At 34.5% G+C, this 21241-nt stretch overlaps 1 protein-coding gene across 1 annotated transcript in view; it reads right to left on the reverse strand.

The window, feature by feature from the left end:
* Window positions 1-4802: 4802 nt before the first annotated feature.
* TMEM161B (transmembrane protein 161B) overlaps window positions 4803-21241 on the reverse strand; it is a gene marked incomplete at its 3' end in the record, with an annotated part of 53621 nt that continues 37182 nt past the window's right edge. The window contains exons 5-11 of the mRNA XM_080715747.1: window positions 13718-13869; window positions 12900-12960; window positions 12286-12426; window positions 9406-9519; window positions 7275-7449; window positions 6196-6292; window positions 4803-5074 (exon numbers count right to left, since the gene is read on the reverse strand). Coding sequence (XP_080571873.1) covers window positions 4803-5074; window positions 6196-6292; window positions 7275-7449; window positions 9406-9519; window positions 12286-12426; window positions 12900-12960; window positions 13718-13869 — 1012 coding nt within the window. The remainder of the gene's footprint in view (window positions 5075-6195; window positions 6293-7274; window positions 7450-9405; window positions 9520-12285; window positions 12427-12899; window positions 12961-13717; window positions 13870-21241) is intronic.

Consider the following 21241-nt stretch of genomic DNA (forward strand, 5'->3'; position numbering starts at 1 on the left):
GACCTCATAGCTAGCAAAGTCCCAGCAACCACAGTGTCTTGCATACCAATGAACCATAGCAATATAAGAAAACACATTGATGGTTCTCATTTCCTTCAAATCCTTACTGATGAAACTACCTTTTCAGTGAGGCTTTCCCTGGACAAAAATTTAAATTTCCCTACTTAAAAAGCTAATTTTATATTTATCTTTCAATTCATATTCCCTCCTTCCTCTTTTATACCTCTACCCTCAACTCATTAGATCACCTCACTATATAACATGCCCTGTACTGGACTCCTCCTTTTCATCTTTATTGTTTGCATTCCCTACTAAGTTCTCTCTTAGAGGGAAGGGATTTTGCTGTTTTGTTCACTGTTATATCTAGGGCACATGGTATAGTCCCTGACATGTTATAGATACTCAATAAATATTTACTGAACAATTAAATGATTAAAACCAAAATAGTCAGCTAGGCCCAGTGCTGCATGCTGGTAATCCTCGTACTTGGTAGGCTAAGACAGGAGGATTTGCAGGTTTGAGGTCAGTCTCAGCAATGTGGCTAGACTCTCAGCAACTTTGGGAGACTCATTTCAACAAAAACAATAAGACAAACCTAACCCTCCCCCAAACAAAACAGTCCTGAAGATTCTTTGTGAAGTAATTCTCAATAAATCAATGTCCTCTGATATCATTACTGGACATCAGAAAAAGAATGTGTAACCACTGCTGAAGCCAACAATTGCTATCATTGTTTTTCTCATCATGACATTGGTTATCAGATTTAGAAATATATAGCCATATATTTAATGTAAACTAATTTTACAGATAATAAAATAGGTTAACAATGACAACATTCAGTTCTATTAAATTAGAAGGGACTGAGTGGAAAAAACCTCAGCTATTTATAGAAAAAAATGGGATGAGATGTTTTTTGATTCTTAGATTAACATTCTTTCCACAAAATTATGTTGCTATTTGATTTAAGGAAAGGAACTAAACTTTTGCCAAATGGGAGAAAGGGGAGGAATAACATGTAGGGGAGTTACATGGAAAAAGAAAACAAAAAATCAATACATTGGAAAGGAGACTTTGTGACCCATTCAAAATAGGCCCATCTAACAAATACTTTGTAATTAAAAGGGAGTTCGGTAGTAACTGAAGGCCAACATAAAAGAAGAAATATGCTTTTATTCTTAGAAAAAAAAAGTGAAAATTATTTACTAAACAGGTTGACATTTCTTTTTTTATCTTTAGTGTCCACGTCAGAATTACCATGGCATATAATCAGCTCAACTTATAAAACCAGGGTATGGACATAAGATGAGTAGAAATTAAAAAATGAGATTATATTGGTTTTGTACACAAAAACAATTATCTGAATCACTGGTCAAAACACTAGGATCAAAAGCATGTTTAAAGTTTGGTTCTTAAGGCCACCTAAAGCTCTCTGGAGACACAGGACAATCTGCATTCAAAAATCACTTAGTTTTGTTTTTCTGAATAAAGCCATATAGCTTGATAGAGTACTTTCAATTACATGATGGCTCAGAGAGTATGTATGAATTCAGAGAATGTTGAGACCGTATGCTTCACAGTACTGAGAATTTAATTCTTCATTTGAAAGAAAAAATATCTATCCAGTGGAGTTCCAATTATAGATTTTATAATGAATTCTACTTATTGCTTCCTGGACCAATCAATTCCATTAATGGATGACTATCTTTGCTGAATCATAACTCAAGAAGAAATGACACTATTTTATCACTGATATGTATATCAGAAACAATAAGGCAATGAGCCCATTATGCTTGCATGTAATGGTCATCTGTGCATAGCAACTGGAATTCTGGGGGAAATACCTAAGATAATCAAAATGCACACAAATGTAAGATAAAATTATATCCTTTTTATTTTAGACAAATCAGTGTGAGTAGGAAGGAGAATACTGCTCTAATTTTTACAGTGCAATGAGTTGGGGTAAGGGCGTGAAAAGAGGAAATCAACAAACTGTCAAATAGATCTCTACAAATCAGACAAGGCATGATTATAACAGTTCTTACTCAATGCAGCAAACACAAAATAAAATTATACTGACTAGAGACCAATATAAAACGTAAAAACTCTCTACATAATTTAGAGATACTGAAATATTTGGTTTAAGCTGGATGTAGTGGCACATACCTGTAATCCCAGTGTTTAGAAAGCTGAGACAGAAGAATTGTAGGTTTGAGGCCAGCATGTGGCAACTTACTGAGACTCTGTTCAAAATATAAATAATTTAAAAATCTGGGATGTAGCTAAGAAACAGAATGCCCTTGGGTTCAATTCCCAGTACCACAAGGGAAAAAAAGTTATTTATATAGTACAGACCCTTTTGCAATAAAAGAAATTTTCTGGTACAAAGACAAGATGCTAGGCTGGAGGTGTAACTCAGTGGAAATACTTGTCTAGAATTTGCAAGGCTCTGGATTCGATCGCAGTAAAACACACACACACACACACACACACACACACACACTCACTCATTGCTTAAAAAAAGTTAATTCAAATTTGCTTTAGAAAAATATATGCTTTAAAAAACTAAAAAGTCACAAATCAAATTCATTATAATAATATGCAGTTTGCCTTAGCTCATGGTAGACTTCAGGAGAGTTCTTTAAAACAAATGAATCAATAGAATTTTAAAAATAAATGTTATCCCATCCAAAAGTGAATTTTACATCTTTTCCCTCATACTATTCTATTGTACAATCTTTGAAACTCAAAATAACAAGTTTTATAATAATTTAAAAACTACAGCTCTAGTTCCATCATTTGGGAGGCTGAGACATGAGGATCACGGTTCCTGGACAGCCTCAGCTACTTAGTGAGGCCCTTTGCAACTCAGTGAGACCCTGTTTCAAAATAAAGAATAAAAAAATAAATAAATAAGGCTGGGGGTGTAGCTTGGAGGAAGAATGCCTCTGGGTTCCATCCCTAGTACTGCAAAACAAACAAACAAACAAACAAACAAACAAACAAACAACTATAGCTCTTTAGCAAGAATGGTTATAAATACCAGGCGAAATTCTCTTTTAAAATCTAGTGAGAACTTTCACATAAAAAATTAACATCAAACTATAACACATCTTGTTATAGAAGCACACTTACTTCAGTAATGCTGATAAATCTCAAGATACATTTAATATATATAGAAAGTATCATTAGCCTATATGCATACTTACTTTCAACCAAAGAGTTTTATCCACTGTAAAGTACTGGTCTAGTTAGGGAAGAATATCTATTTATTTTCTAAAAACCTTATTTATTTCTTTTAGTGCATCTACTTTATAAGCCTTATCCTTCATTTTGGATTTTAGATATAGAAAGCATAAACATTTTTTTGCAGATTTTGTTCCTATTTCACACAATTATTTCATAAAAATTTCCTCAATTTCGGGCCTACAGAATATTAATATATATGTATAATCTTTGTAATACTGGGGATTGAACCCAGAGGTTTCCACCACTGAACCACTCATCCTTTTTAAAATTTTATTAGAAACAGTGTCTGGCTAAATCATCACATGCTAGTCTGGAACCTGAGATCCTCCTATCTCAGTATCCCAAGTACTGAGACTACAAGCATGGGTCATTGTGTCTTAAAATTTAATATTTTTAATTCTAAACAATACAAATTTAAAAGAAGTTCTACTTAGCAAGGTTGTGAATGATACCTGTAGATTTGGTTAGAGGTAACATTTTGTGATTTTAGAAAACGACAGAAAAAAAATCACCTAAGCATTTATCAAGTTTTAAATACTCTCACACATGTGTAACAAAGTATGTTTGCTGAACTTCCAAAATGTATTTTAATCTCTTTCCAAACAGAAATAAAATTTCTAGGTACAAATACATCTCATTCAAATCATTTTAACATACATTCAGCAACTTAAAATATTATAAGGATTCAATATTTTCAACTTTTATAACCTCAATATATTATATATTTAATATATAATATATTTACAATACATACAGGTAGTCAGCAGGATTATGAAGTAATTTTTTAAAAGTCTGATCAGTATTGATAAATATTTTTAGACTACTGAAAGGAACTATTTAGGACCAAAGAAGAAAATAAAATATGGTAGGCCCAACCTAACAGCAAGATTGCAAATGTTCAAAGGCCAGTCATTTTAAAAGACTCTCAAGTTGAGTAGAATACATTTGAAAACAACAGTCCTCTTGCTACTCTCAAGCAGCAGTACTTGTAGATATCAAGCATGTACATCTTCATTAAATTTAAAATAACTATGCAGCTTTCATTACTGTAATATACAGTAGCTCTCTCTTCCCTTCTGTTGGACTTTTTGTCGTTGTAGAGTAACTAACATTACCAACAGAAGTGACTCTAGTTTCTTTCCCTCCCCTAAAGCATGGCTCAGTTTGAAGATTGTTCTACAGGTAGCCACTATGACTATTAACAGTACCTTAATACCATTAAGAGCAATCATTAACTGGAGTCAGATGAGAAGTATTAAAGACTGCTAGAGGTTTCTGTAAACCAAGGTAATCACTAGTATTACCCCTGCTAATAGCCCTCTCACATTAGTTAAAATTCCAATGCCACAGTGTAACAGTTAACAATCTATCTTATGATTTTAAATATTACAACATTAATTCACCCTGAGAATAGAGAGGAAGCATTTCAACCAAGATATTTTGATATGGTATATTTTCCTTTGTATTTGCTTTCTTCTGTTTTTCACCAACCCTCCAAGGGCACAAATATTTGAATTCAGAGTGTAAGTTGGATATCCTTTTTTGTTAACTGAGATTCACGCCACAGTCAGATACTGGTGATAGAAAAGCCCAAAAAGGCTTGTAGAAAAGAGGCAAGCAGCAATCCACCATGTCAAAAATGACAGAAGTCCTCGAAAAAGGAGAGGGGTGAAAATGTTCTTCAAGCTGCTCAGTGCCACTGTGATCTGTGTAACAGTCACCTTCACTTTCCCATCAGCGGATTCAGAGTAAACAGGACTGGAGTGTAGACTATTATCCACTGGCAAGGTAGAGACAGATTCTGAATAAATGCCCCAGGAATGATTACCTAGAAAATTCAAGACATGAAACTTGAAGTGTTACTATTTCCAAAGCTCCTTACTTAAAAACAAAAGAAACTTAACCCATATTTGAAATTCAGAACAGTAAGTTTAGTGGCATAGTTAAATCATTTTAAATTGAAAAGTAAAGTAATAGTTTTTCTACATATTTAAAGAATATTCTTAATTTGACAGATTATATAATCTGTCCTCATCAGAAAAAGGATAAAAGCAAAAGACCTGATACACTTTTAATTATCTGCTATAAAACCTGGTAAAATAATAAAAACCATTGTTTTCTTGTATAAGGTATGAATCAACTACTCTACTGGAGTGGCAGGGACAAACTCAATAACTTCTCAGAAATCTTTTCTACCTCTATAACATCAGAATAAATTTATTTCTTAGAAGCTATCTATGATTTCAATATGAGAAACTATTAATAGATTCTAGAAATTTTTTCTATCATATACTATCCTATGTTGCATAGGATATGAGTCACATCATTTACAACTGAACTACCTACCCCCCTTTATGTTCCATAGATTCCTTAAGGACACTGACACCTATCATCAGCTCAATGATGTAAACCAAGTCTACACATATAATACTCTCAGGTCCTCTGGGCTTCCTAAAGCCCCCACAATGGCAAGCTGCCTGATCTAACCAAAGGGAAATGATGAATGCAGTAATGGATAGTGCTTGAGTAAGGGACTTGATAGCTTAGTGAAGAGATTGTAGGAGAATTTTGTTCTTTCACTAAAATCTTTATGCTTTCAACCTAAGTTTTATAAAATCATACTCACCAGAGGATTCTGTAATCTATGTAAGTTTACAAGTACCTTGTAATAACTTAAATGTCAGGCATTAAGGAAACTTTCAATCATTCTCTTACATAACACAAAAGTAACAAATTTCAAGAGTGCTCATTCAAGTTACTAGGTAACTCTGGGAATTACCCTTTAATAAATAATTCTTTTAAGTAGAAAAGTTAAAAGTTATAAAACCACATGGACCTGAATTTTCAAAATCAAGATGATGAATGAACATTGACAGCTAAAACTTTCCAGTGCTTCTCTCTTATAGGTAGAAAGGAAAAGGTGGTTCCCAGTTGCCAAGGCATGCCTACCTAGTGTTTTCAAGAGCAGGGTTGTGTGAAGCAGCATTACCAGAGGTGCCACGTACTGCAGGGCAATGACACAAAGATAATAAAAGACTCGAGCCACCTGCAACCAACAACACTCTTAAGTATCTAGTATAGATGATTTGTTATGAATGAACTAAACTTTCATTTCATGTAATTACCAAGCTGAAATGCTGAAGGCCTGGAAAAAGAGCTAAATGTTGCTAAGTTTACACTTCATTATAAATGTCCCCAATTTGACTTCAGAAAGGCTCATTCAAACCAGTAAAATAAATTCCTTTAATGTTCGTAAGTGATGTATTTAAATTGGGAGAAAAAACCATTAAAATTCAAATTTACTTATATTTCAAAGATGAAATAAAATGTTAAAATCTCTAAGGGCAGCTACCTACAACATCAAACTAAACACCAATAGCTGGCAGAGTCATCCAGGAGTATATACCTCTCACAAATAAAAATATTAAATCCTCATCCTACATGAACATTAATTGACTGAGGTTAAATTATAAATATAAAAATACATAAAAGGTAAAATAGAAAAATGTTAACTTAATAAATGCCTACAACTATAGAGGAGCATCTAAAACAAGAAACCCAATACTAACTCTAAAACATATTTAAGTCTACTATAATGGTAGATAGATTCCAAACATTTTCCTTTTCTGGAATCTCCACTAAGTTAAATACTTAATATTTCATGTCCAATTACATGGAATAATGTTAAAAGGGATACATTTAGTCACTAAAACTATGTCCTACCCTTTTGAGTTAAAAGGTGGGGACAATATACTATAATGTCTTTCAAATCAATTAGAGGACTCTCATTTTGAAATAGTAGACATTAACACAGCTTTGTGCCTCCCAAATTTATGACACTTAAAGCATTTAGGACAGGAAGAGGAACTGAGGCTGTTTGACCAAAATCTTTGTAGACCAACATCTCTTTTAACATGTGTTAGCCTAAGACTCCCACTTATTTACAATATTTTAAGATGCAATACAACCTAGTTAAAAAAAAAAGTTTTTTTTGCCATTCTTCATTGGAACTATGATCTAAAACTTACCATTTTCTGTAGCTCAACTGTACTTATTCGGCCTGCTTCTTTTTTCATCTGATCCACACATTTCTGAGCTAAGTTTAAATATGCTTGCAGGTGATTACGCATCATGGCCAACCGCAAAGCACACAACAGGATTATTAACCAGAGTCGCAGAGTATCAAATGTAGCTTCTGTCATTCTATAGATCAAAAAGTTGATATGGTGCTCTCAAAGATCAAAATATGCTAGCATATTAGTACATGCTATTGTTCACCATATAAGATATAGAAAATCTATACTGAGCTAGAATGTGTGGGAGATCTAAAACAAGAGACTCCCACTCTGTCACAGTCATCTACATAATATTTTATATGTATAATAGAATTAGACAAATAACTCTTTTCATGAAAGTATAAGTAATAACTGTCTAGAAGAAAAAGTAGAGAAATTCTTGGGATACTTTTTCTATCTACTCTTATACATGGGAGGAAAACTATCTGTGACATGAAAAGAGAAGGTGAGTATTAAGAGAAAGAAAGAAATCATAGGAAATTGCCTAGGCTGACGACTCACATATACTGGCTATAAATTTAATTTAGTTATATACATATTTAGTTGGGTCTTTCATGATGCTGTTTCTATTTGAGACCACTGAAAAATAAAAAGTCTGTTATAAAGATATCAGATAGCTCAGATTTTTCTATAAGTGATTTAACATGTTCTGGGTTGAAACTGTGTCCGAACCTTTCTATTTTTCTAACATAGTTCTATGAAAACATAGCTAACCTATCAACATTAATAATGTGAGTTGATAAACTGTTTCTTTGCCATCCCTGTCTGTTGAATACAGTTGTATAACTGAAAAAACATGAATTAGTATTAGGTAATAATGTTAAGGCATTAGATGTGATAAGTTATTACAGGAAAATGTCCTTATATTTTATTTTTTATTTATTTATTTTTTTGGTGGTACTGGGGTTCCTGGAGGCCCTTCAACCTCTGGGCTACACTCCCAGACCTATTTTATATTTTTATTTGTTAACAGGGTCTCCTAAGCCAGCGCGCACGGCTGGCTTCGAACCTGCACGATCCTCCTGTCTCTGCCTCCCAAGCGCGGGGATTACAAGCGTGCGCCACCACGCCCGGCTGTCCTTATATTTTAGACATCCATTAAAAGATAAAAGCTATAACATTAAAAGACAAAAGCTGGGCATAGTGGCACATGCTTGTAATCCCAGTACAGGGGAGGCTGAAGCAGGAGGATTGCAGGTTTGAAGTCAGCCTCAGCATGTAGTGAGATTCTCATCAACCCAGAGACACACTGTTTCAAAACAAAGTAAGTCCAGCAAGCTAGTGCATGCTTGTAATCCCAGTCCTTGGGAAGCTGAGACAGGAGGATCATAGGTTCAAGGACAGTCTCAGCTACTTAGTGAGGCCCTCAGCAATTTATTGAGACCCCGTTTCAAAATAAGGAATAAAAGCCGGGCGTGGTGGCGCACGCTTGTAATCCCCACGCTTGTAATCCCCGCGCTTGGGAGGCAGAGACAGGAGGATCGCACAGGTTCGAAGCCAGCCTTGCTGGCTTAAGACACCCTGTTTCCAAATAAAAAAGGTATAAAATAGGTCTGGGAGTATAGTCCGGAGGTAGAAGGGTTTCCAGGAACCCCAGTACCCCCCCCCCAAAAAAAAGGGAATTAAAAAATATGGCTGGGGGTGTGTAGCTCAGAGATAAAATGCTCTTGGGTTCAAATTTCAGTACCCCCCCCACCACAAAACTCTTAAGTATCCAAGCTAATATTAGTATAGGGTAACATTGGTTAAGTTAGATCACAAAAGCATTAAATAATGGCCTGCAGGTGTCCTAGCCAGATGTGGTGGTGCATGCCTGTAATCCCAGTACTTGGGAGGTTGAGACAGGAGGAATGCAAGTTCAAGGCCAGTGTGAGCAATTTACTGAGACCCTGTTTCAAAATAAAATAGGGCTGAGGGTACAGCTGGTATATAGAACACCCTTAGGTTCAATCCCCAGTAACTATCATCCCCCCAAAAGTACCCTAATTTTATCATTAAAAACTTAAATACCGTAAATTACATCTAAGAAAGCAGTTTTGATTTATAATAAAATAAAAATCAGCCCTCAAATACCCATACTTACAGAGGGACACTTTCTTTACCCAAAGGTGGATTCATAATGTAGTCTTTGGTGATTGGTTTTACCCAGAGCAGAACCATAAATAAAGGTGCCAAGAAATTGATATGAAGTAATGTTCTGAAAGTATATAAGAAATAAACATAAAAATCCACAAACAAAATGTATTAACAAACTACAGAAGCCTGGGTATTACATTTATCATTATCACTTAACACTGATTTGAGTCCTTGAAAAACTACATCATTAGTTTTTCAGATAAAAACAATTTGACTCAGGAAAGTTCAGTGACGTGCTCATGGCAATTTACCAAGTTAGAAGCAGATCTCGAGCTAACTTTCAAGTTTGTTCACTTCTAATATATATTTTTTAATGATTCCATAATAAGTCAATGAATGGGTACTTTAATTATTCGCTAATATTGTGTAGTCAAATTTTATTCTTGTATCCACTGGACAAGTATAGAAGATTCATCTGCTAATTTTCAGTGCATCTGAATCAAAGTGCCTCCTCTTATTTATGAGTAAATGATTAACCGGGACCATAATACTAAACGGCATATGGCAGATGGAACTTACTACAAAACTTGTAACTAAGGAAACTTTCAATATGTAATGACTGTGTATAATTTTTAAATTATATTGTTAAAAAGTACAAAGTGATGCACACATTTTTATTTTTACTTGGACTATTATGAATATAACTAAAGTTAATTTCCCTATACTATATAAATCAGGAAAATTTGCTCTTGACAAGGCAATATACTAGTACAGCAAAGGATTTTAGATCTAAGTTATAACGTCATTATTGTTAAAATTTTATCCTACACAAACAGATGGCTCGTAATTTTTTTCTTACTTTAGAAAAAAGGCAAATTGTTCACACTATTTTATTACACTGTACGGCTTTCATTATCAACCAAACAAAAGGGCTAAACTGTAGGGTTTAGAATGCGTACACAAAAACACATTTTAAAACATCCCTACATAGGCAAGCGACAGTGACTATGTGAGGAAACAGTCGGGGTCAGAAAGCCATGAACACCTGACTGGGAAAGATGGAACTCTAGTTATTACCTCTGGTGTTAAAAGAGCCCTAGTGCCCAGCCACGGGGTGAAGACAATGCTGCTCTTTGTGCCAGTATGTTACTCACAACTGAACTAGCGTCCCCACACCCTTCTATCAGGGCAGAGTGTTATAATACAATGAGGGGCTGCAATAAACAGAACATAAAATAAAACCACCCCAAATCCCCAAAGGGAAAAAGCTTGAAAAGAAGCCACATTTTACTGAAAAGAACACTAAAATGTGCAAGCCCTCTCCCCAACCACCACTGACTGCTTTAAATGTTTTTATAAAGTGATTCTTTCATCCCACAGCCTTGGTAAACCATCGGGTGCGGGGGAAGAAAGAAGCAGTATTAGGTATGCAGTGTTGCTAGGGAACACTCTAGTATCAAGGAGCAGCCCACAGCGGTTTCAGTAGCTTGTGAAGGGCTCCCCTCCACCCACCCTTTCAGCTTATTTAAATCGTAACACTAGGGTTAGTGGACTGAAGTGTGTGGAGAGAGAGGAGGGGGAGAATCAGGTTTTGTCTTAAAAGAAGCTATTAGAGAGACCAGTGGTGAGAGAAAGGCAGGATGTAGCCAAGAGCATGCTGAGTAAAAGGAGGGGGAAAAACGGATGGAGTGAGTATTGAGAGGTGGGAATAAGTAAACACATGCACAAGGTATAAGTAGAAAAATGGAGGTAAGAGGGAAAAAGACAGTCAAAAATAAATTAAAAGAAAACATACGTAAGAGAAATATGAGTATGAAAAGACTAGAGAATCAGCATATTAAATATAGGCCTTTAAAGAGCAGCGATGTGAGGAGACCTATTACCTAGGGACACTTAATGACTCTAAATATGTATATGAATATTCTCAGGTCAGCCTTCTACTACAAACAAATTGAGGCAGAAATTTGGAACTGGTGATGAGGTGAAGTCGTTATCAGCCTGCCTTTATGCCAAGGTATCCACATCAACAACAAAACCTGTGATAACCATGAGGGATACATACAGTGAAGGGCTTTGACCTAAAGACAGGGAATTTAATACGATTTTCCATTTCAGAACTAAAGTAGAATTTAGTAATTAAAATTAATGTTATAGAATATTGTTCAGCATTAGCAATCCCAAAATATAATAAGGTATAATTTTATCAAGAGTCTAACAAGTAAAGCAGATCAATAACTGAAGGAAAACAATCATTTCATATATAGTTTTGAAAAAATTTAAACTACTATACTATTGAATAAATGTATAGAAAATTTAAGTCAATATTTTAAAATAAAATGAATTGATTTTTCAAAGGAAAAATTTTATACATTTTTAGTTTAGTTTCCAGCAATTGAAATATAAGCCCCTGAACAGATAAGTATTAACAATTTTTGGTATTTCTGTTTTAACAGGTAAAACAAAAATTTAGTAACCAATGACATTTTTGTGTGTGTAGTACTGGGTATTCGGCCCAGGGTCATTCTACCTCCAAGCTACACCCCTAGCTCTATTTTTTAATCTTTTTACTTTGAAATAGAATATCGCTAGGTTTATGAGTCTCACTACTTGCTGAGGCTGTCCTCAAACCTGCGATCTCCTGTCTCAGCCTCCCAAGTACTGGGATTAAAGGTGTGTGCCACCACATCCGGCTCCAATGTCATAGTTTAACAAGAGACTAAAAGAGAAGTGAGCAAGAAACTGCTCGTGGCTGAAAGGAGGTGGAACAACACCAGTGGGTTTGATCATCAATTTCAACACATAACTTATTATCTTATCGCAATAGTATACCTTCAAGAAGGTGGAAACATTTACTATCTGCATGTGCTTATGAACATTTTCGGCTTACTGTGTAACTTTTTCTGTTGCCAAATTCAGGGCATCCAGATGCATTTGAGCCAGTCGTAATCCAGGAAATGTCAAAAAAGCCCCAATGAGCGAACAGAAAATAGCCAGGAAAAATTTGAAAGTAAGTTTTGAAACAGGACCCCTAAAAATAAAGTTTTAAAAAAGTTGACAAATTTTTACATTGAACTTTCTAAGAAACTTCCTTTCTTATAATCAATCATCTTTCAAATCACAATAACAATAAACAAGTAAATGTCTACAAAAAGACTGTTCTTTGTCAAGTATACATAATGGATCTTAGTGAACTATAAGTCAGCATCTCTTCAATGATAGTCATAAAAATTCAAGCTATATATTCAACAGACAATTGAGACATAACTTAGATATAAATTATTTTAGTCTCAGGAGGCAGAGAAACTAAGCAAATTTACATCAGAATTCTAGGAAAGATTCTAAATTTAAAAAGCTAAAAAATAAGTAAAGATGTTTCTAGAAGTAATGCCCAACTTAGAATTATTTTCACTGATTTAAAAACAGTCATTTATAGTAAATATTACTTTAAAGTAGAAAATTTAGAATTTAAATAAGGCTTAATTTAAAAAAAAAAAAACTTACTGAGATTGTAAACCTTGCTTTTCAAGAAACAGCATGGCACTGTCTGAAAAATTTGTAAACCCTGTAGGGAAAAAAACAAAAATTATTCTTATCATAGGGGAGAAATACAGAATCTTTCCTTAGAAATAAAATACGAGAAAACTGAACATGTTAAAATTTGAAGTGACTAGCTTTGCTCTTTCATGTGTTAATTAGTATGCCATAATGCAATAAAACTTGGTTATTAGAAGGAACAGTCTTTGAAAACATTCCTTTGATATTTGTACATTCCATGAGTGTGCATAAAATTTGCATTAATTCTTCTATGTGAGTAAACTTTAGCATTATAGAAGCTTACTTAACTGCAAGAAAAAAATGAAGGGATAATATATTTGGAAAAAGGTTAACAAAAGACAACTAATACAAATAAACAAAACCCCCAAACCAAATGAAGCCAGGAACCCCACCTACTTGAGAAGCTCAGGCCAGGAGGATCACACGTTCAAGGGCAGCTTCAGCAACTCAGTGAGACTCTGACTCAAAAAGGGCTGAGAATGTTGCTCAGGGGCAAAGCACTCATGCGGGAGGCCCTGGGTTCAAGGCTCAATTCCCAGAATGGTGTTTGTGTATATAGGAGTTGGACTAGAGACAGACAGTGTGCAGGGACAAAGGAAGAACTCATTTAAGAATAACAAGTGTTACTTACCTGGAACATTGCAGAATATAACCTCAAACCTAATTCTATGTTTTATCAAACCTAAAATTTAACTTGGAAACTAAAGTAAAATAATACCAACACCAAACCAAAACTGATCTTTGAAGTTGTATGAAAGTATTACCTGTTTCAAGTCCGAATTCCAGATAATTCTCTGTTACAATCAAAACTGCCATTGCTTTGACGAAGAAAAAAAATCCAAAAGTGACACAAAGTGATCTTTCGCCACCATCTTCTACTTTAAAATAGTGTGTAGTTAATGAAAATAGAACTTTGCTGCAGAAGGAAAAGTTCAGGAAAAACCACAAATAACTGTGTGGGAGTTATACACAACCATCTTTATAGGATGTGAACTCCAACAGAATTTGACTACAACATTTATTTTGATTCTACATGCTTATCTATAAAATTGCCTTTTGGAAGAAAGTGAAAAACGAATGAAAATCTGACTATTCTAGGAAATAGGATATAAAAACAAAGCAATCTAAATGGAAGTTTTAACTTTTTAAAAAAAGTATACTACAATTAAGTTGTAATTAGAGAATACATTTTTCACTTAACTGACTCAAATTTTACTAGGAGGTTATTATAGGAATTTTATATAATAGTTTCTGAGTGACATGAAAAGCCAGGGCAGAGGGTGAATAACGAACATATTTATTGATCATGTTTGTCAAGCAGTTTATAATTAAACACAGAACACTTCTCACAGGAATCATCTCTAATCATCAATTTTAAATTAAAACATGCCAAAGAAAGCACCTTATCTAATCCACACTAATTTATTTAGTAAGGGTCACATGAGTGCTGATCCAAAGCTAGAACCTGGATCTCCCTTATATCAAACTGTTCCCCAAGATATAAATCAAGCAAACAAAATAGACACCAAATATTTAGAAAAACAAATGTCAAGCAATAAAAATAATAGCAGTAGTCATTTAGTATGCCATGTGCTCCTAATTAATACATTTAATCCTCATGTCAGCCATGCTACTATCCCGGTTTTTTTTTTTTTTTTTTGGTGGTACTGGGGTTCCTGGAAACCCTTCTGCTTCCGGGCTACACTCCCATACCTATTTTTTATACTTTTTTGATTTGGAAACAGGGTCTCTTATCGAACCTGCATGATCCTCCTGTCTCCGTCTCCCAAGCGCAGAGATTACAAGCGTGCGCCACCATGCCTGGCACTATCCCTGTTTTATAGACACCCCCCCAAAAATTTATCATTAACAACAAAACATTTTAAAATAAAAACTTGTGAAAAAGAGAATAAGTAAAAACTCAATCACAATGCTGAATTAGTGGTGAATGGAGTTAAAATCTAAGCAGTTTGCCTCTACTAACTATCCAGCACCTACCAGTTACATGTGGTACATTCTTATACATGAAGACTTTCAAAATAGAACTGCCTTGGCAGACGTAAGTAGTTTAAAGCTCAGTATCAATTTTTCCAAGGTATTCAGTATTAGGAGAAAGAGGAAACTAAAATGTTTTTATAACAAGAGATATATCTTCAAGTCTTATAAATCTATAAAACCAACAATCTGTTTAGTAAGAATTTAAGGAGTAATATTTATATTCCAGTTATCTTGCAATGCAGCATTTTGTGAGTTTCCATGTGTTATTCCTTCCAAATTCATTCTAAAATTACTCCCCAAACATATTTGTCAATCTTCTTCCTATTTTAGCTAACAGCTTCTAAATCATTCATAAGTCATAAACACTACAAAACTGGCTGGATTCTATAATAGTACGCTTAACTAGAATTGTCAAATTTATGTCAATTTCAATTAAAATGATTAGTAGAAGCTTAACAGAAGTACATTTGGTTTCCATGTCACTGTAAAAAATATTAATTTTTAAATAACTCAAGGTAATCACTGAATACAACCTAATATTCTCTATTTTTCTAGGTTCATTTCTGAGTTTTTGCATTTATACTTTCACCATAAAGACAACACTTGTAGTCTACAGTTGCAGAAAAAGGGCTTTCCAAGGGAAGAAAATTTAAATTGAGAGACTAGGACGCTGGCAATAATCAAGAGTCTCCAGCTAGTAAAGATAATAGGCAAAACCTGTCCCACAATAAATGCAAAACTATGCCATTAACCTAATTAAAAATATATTGTTTATGGGCTAGGAGTTAAGTTCCAGTGATAGAACACTTGCCTATCATGTGCAAGACCCTGGGTTCTATCCCCAGTATAACATTTAAAAACATGCCCATATGTGTACACATGCTCGCTCGCGCGCGCGCGCGCTCTCTCTCTCTCTCTCTCTCTCTCTCTCTCTCACACACACACACACACACATACATTTTTTATAATAAAAAAAATGCTTCTGACAGGAGTCAGCTGTGTGTACCAGGAAGTAAAGGTTAAGAAGCATTAAACTAAGATGGGTGGGGATGATAGTGCTTGCCTGTCATCCCAGTACTTGGGAGGCAAAGATAGGAAAATCACAGATTTGCAGCCAGTCCCCAAAACTTAATAAAGCCCTCTGCAACTTAGTGAGATCCTATTTAAAAAAAAAAAAAGAAAGAAAAAAAAAATAGGGCTGAGGTGTAGCTCAGAGGCAGAATGCCCCTGCATTCAATACTCAGTATCCTCCCCTGCAAAGTATTAGTTTAAACCAGAGATTCCCAAAGTCTTCAATAATGTCCCCTCCCTGGGGCACTTGAACAATACAAGAGGAATCATATTAGTCACAGGTGCAATGGGTGTGTGGGGGGGTGTTTAATACAAATAAGGGAGCCTGGTGCAGTGAACATATCTACGGTCTCAACTACTTGGAAGGCTGAGGCAGGAGGATTCCAAGTTCAAGGCCAGCTGGGCAATTCACTGAGACTCTATCTCAAACTGATAAATAAAAAGGATGTAGCTCAGTAGCACTGTACCCATGGGTCCCATGTAGAGAACCAGGAAGAAAAGAAAAGGCAGGTAGGCAATGGAAGCCCCAAGGGTAATTTTTTTCTCAAAGGAAGCTGGTAAGGCAATATGTTTTGGAATCTATGAATTTGAAACCATCCTACATAACCCAAACTTTTAGGACAGCTTTACAGTTAACCAGTAAACATACTGTAGTTAAAATTTACATTATGATTTTAGTCACTTAATTAACAAAGCAAGCTATAAAATTAAGAGTTCCCTACTTAAACTAGATTTCTAGTTTCTCATATAAGAAAATAAAGTATTATACACAGAAGAGTCTAGTATACAAGGTTTTTTTTTTTTTTTTCAGTACTGAAGATGGAACCCAGGGGCATTCTACCTCCGAGCTATTCACCCAGCCCTATTTTTTTTTTTAGTGTTTTTTATTTTTCAAACAGGATCTCATTATTGAGTTGCAAGAAGCTTCACTAAGTAGCTGAGGCTGTCCAAAAATCGCGATCCTCTGGTTTCCATCTCCTGAATGCTGGGATTACAAGTGTGCGCCACCACGCCTGGCTAGTATAAAAGTGTTAAATTGCACAACTTTCAGATCACAAGCTCACTATATGTATGATTAATAAATGATCTTAACCACTTAGAACTTAGTGTAGAAGGGTAAGTTCTGTAGGAAAAGATGCAACCAAAGAAGGAAACACCTGATTTTAAATAAATATGACTATTAAAGCTTTTGTCCATGCAAAAAATGATTTTTTTTTTTTTTTTGGTGGTACTGGGGGTGGAACCCTTTCTACTTCTGGGCTATAACCCCGAGCTACTTTTTAATATTTTATTTGGAAACAGGGTCTCACTAAGTTGTTGAAAGCCTCATTAAGTAGCTAAGGCTCGCTTTGAACCTGTGCAATCCTCCTGTCTCAGCCTCCCAAACGCAGAGATTACCAGCGTGCGCCACCACACCTGTTCAAAAAATAATTTTTACAATAAAGAATCTATGTACCAAGTTTTCTAAAAAAGTGAGTTAGGAACAATTTTATAAATCTTAAAGGAAACTTCATCTAATCAACACTTAGGATAGACTCTATGAAGCACAAAACACTGTTAAGAACAATGATAGAAGTCTAAAACTCAGATGTTCCTCGAGACATAGAAATCCATGTACTTCTAGACTAATTTTACTTCAATTCCTTTTGGGAGATTTCCAGAATGATATGGCTAGGTCATATGGTGGCTCCATTCTCAGTCTCTTAAGGAACCTTCACACTGTTCTCCATAGTGCCTATACTAATTTGCAATCCAATCAACAGTGTATTAGGGTTTCTACTTCCCAACATCCTCACCAGCATTTATTATTTTTTGTGTTCTTGATGATTGCCATTATAACTGGTGCTAGATGAAATCTCAACATGTTTTTGATTTGCATTTATTTCCCTGTTGCTAATGATGTTGAATTTTTTCCTTAGTTATTGGACATTTGTATATCTTCTTTGGAAAAATGTCTATCCACAACAGCCAAACTATTGAACCAGCCTAGGTGTCCATTAACAGATAAATGGATTACAAAATCAGAGTATATTCACACAATGGAATTTTACTCAGCTATAAAAAAAAGTTTTGTCATATGCAGTAAAACAGAGAGAAGTTGAGAATATTATGCTAAGTAAGATTAACCAGTCACAGACAGTAAAAGGTCTTGTCTTCTATTTGCTCATATCCCGAAGCTAGAGAGAAACCTGGAAACAAAGAGGACTTCAGATAAATGAGGAGAGATACTAAGTAGAACAGTGGAAGGGCCCTGGGGGTGGGGGGGGCGAAAGGGGAGATCTGATGATAAAAACAATTCAAAAAATCCTTTGTTTATATCTATGTCAATGTTAATATTACCTATAGGGAGGAAGAGGGGGTGGGTAGGACCCAGAAGAAAACATGCAACAAATGCTGTATGCATGCATGTTTCTATCACTCCAACCTCACTAGATGGATAATTACAATGTACCAACTGAAAAAAACAGGGTCTCAGATGTTCAAACTTTTTCCTCCACATTAATTTGAATCCCATTATTTCCTACCTTCCAAAAGAAACAAAACTAGTTTAATATTAACAAACACCATAGGCCCATCTCTTTCAAGGAATTATATGGAAGAGTTTACATTAGAAGTGGATAAGAAAAGGTTAAAAGAGGATATATAAAAACTCCAAAACCACAACTGAGCTGCTTTTGAGATATAGCTATGATCTTTCTCACTGCCTGAGGGCCCTAAGCCCAGGTTTAAAAAAACACTGCTTCATTTTTATTGAAAAGGGAAGCTAGAATCTGTAAAGACACAATTTCTAACTCTTTCACTACACTGGCAAATAAAATACCTTTTGCCAAAAGTGATAGCGAATGAATCAAATGACCATAATGAGATTTCCAATGATTTTATCTACTGCCAAACTCCAGAATAATTAAATAAATTACAAAATGCTTCAACAATAAAGAAAACAAACCCTGGCCCAGTCATGAAACACATTCTTGCTATTATCACTAATTCTTTAACATAACCCCACACAACAAATTTTACAATGCTATAATCCCTGCATCTTCAATTAACATTATATTCTGGATATATCATAAAACCAAGTATTTATTGAGTCCCATATATTAAAACAAAACCTCCCCATTACTCAGTGGAAAATATATATTATACAATATTCTGAAATATATTATTATGAGTTGGCATATCCACATGCTTAAGCTTTCATCCAACAGTCTCCAAACTTCCATTTAAGTTAACATAGTTTATGTACCATCTCTAGAATGTAACTGCTATACTGCTTCAGATCATCTCTCCATTATCTTCTCTTCCCTCTCATTTACTTAGTCTCAACTGAAGTTCCATATCTTTCCCCCAACTTAGCATCACCTCACCGAGACCATTCTCTTCCTCTTCTTAACTTATCACAGCACTTACCCATTCTATTCACTTGCCATGTAATCATATGCTGTCTTGATCTGTAGTGTGACAGAGCTATTGACAAAGCATTTTCTAGATCTAGAGTGCCTGAATGGACCCTTGTTCTACTTCTACTAAAGGGTCTTTAACAAAAATTCACTAACTATTTCTGTTTCCATTTCTTCATTTGTAAAATGCAGCCACTAATTTCTACTACCTCAGGACTTGTTTGAGAATTAAAGATTTCTTTCTAGTTCCAGCAACAATTTGATGTTTCCTAGATAAATATATTAAATATTGAACTTCGAATACCAGAAAAGTAATATGGGAATGTATCCAAGGACAAATGGATCACACATTATACAATTCCTAGTTGTATTTACATCTCTTAAAAAACCAAATAAAACCTTATAAAATGACAAACTATTGTTAGGATTAGACAAATTTGGATTTTTTTTAAAGAAAGGAGAAATAACTACAATATTTGGTTTCTCACTGACAACTGTGATAAATTTATTTTAAGATCACTTAATAGAGAATGTCTATATTATTAAAGTAACAAATTTTCTGGTTGAGCTATTTAGCAAATTTCTTTAATACCTATATATAATAGTTTGAAATAAGGAAAAAATCTACAGCTTTAATCCCACTAATAAAATTGTTAAAAAAAACTTCTTATTCATATAAAAGATGATAAATCTGAAATAAGAATCATCTTTCAAAATAAAATTTTTTAAAGATCTGTTTCCATCAGTACAGTTCTTTTTTCATAAATTGTCCACAATTTTAAAGTAAATCAAATGTACTAATTACTTCCTGTCTGTATGTAAATATAACCTCATGATATGAATAACAATGCCAAAATTAAGCTTACTTACAAATAAGTATAACCAAAAATGCCAAAATTAAGCTTACTTACAAATAAGTATAACCAAAAAATGCATACTAGTTACAAACATGGTTTCTAATTTTTTATGGCTTAAGAAATGAAAATAAGAGAAGCACCTTCACATTAAGTAAATTTCTCCTTACCCTATCCCCCTATTATTTTTTACAGATCATACTTTAATAATAAATAATATTCAAAACTGCATACGGAAAACCATGTAAATAGAAGTTTTCTTTTCTTTTAATAAACTGATTTTTTCTTTTTAGTAAATTTTTCTTTTAATAAATTGACTTTTCCTTGCTCCTAGCTGAAAAGACCACCAACTTTACATACTAAATCATTTACTTTTACTTATAAAAGAAACAAAAAAGCCAGGTATGATGGCCCATGCCTGTAATCTCAGTATTCAAGGAGGCAGAGACAGGAGAATCATATGTCTGAGGCCAGCATCAGCAACTGGGGGGTGTAACTTGAAGGTAGAATACGGCTAGGTTCAATCTCTAGTACCAAAAGAGTGATCATTAGTGGTGGGATAACTTTTGCCACAAGGCTGACATTTTATAATTCTAAGTAAATATTAATTATTTTACAACTGGAAATAGACATATTTTATAGGTGCCAATACAAATTCTAATAAAAATATCAAGGAGAGGTGGAAGATTTACTCATGAAGATTTATTTTATTTTATTTTATTTTTGCGGGTCTGGGGATGGAACCCAGGGGCATTCTACCTCTGAGCTACACCCCTTGCCTATTTTTTATTCTTTATTTTAAAACAGGGTCTCACTAAGTTGCGGAGGGCCTCGCTAAGTAGCTGAGGCTGTCCACAAACCAGGATCCTCGGGTCTCAGCCTCCCAAATGCTGGGATTAAAAGCTTACACCCAGCTTGAAGATGTATTTTAAACGAGTCTGCCTTGGAGCTAAAGAACTTTCAA

Source organism: Muscardinus avellanarius (genome assembly GCF_963383645.1).
Source record: "Muscardinus avellanarius genome assembly, chromosome: 1".
Taxonomy (NCBI): Eukaryota; Metazoa; Chordata; class Mammalia; order Rodentia; family Gliridae; genus Muscardinus; species Muscardinus avellanarius.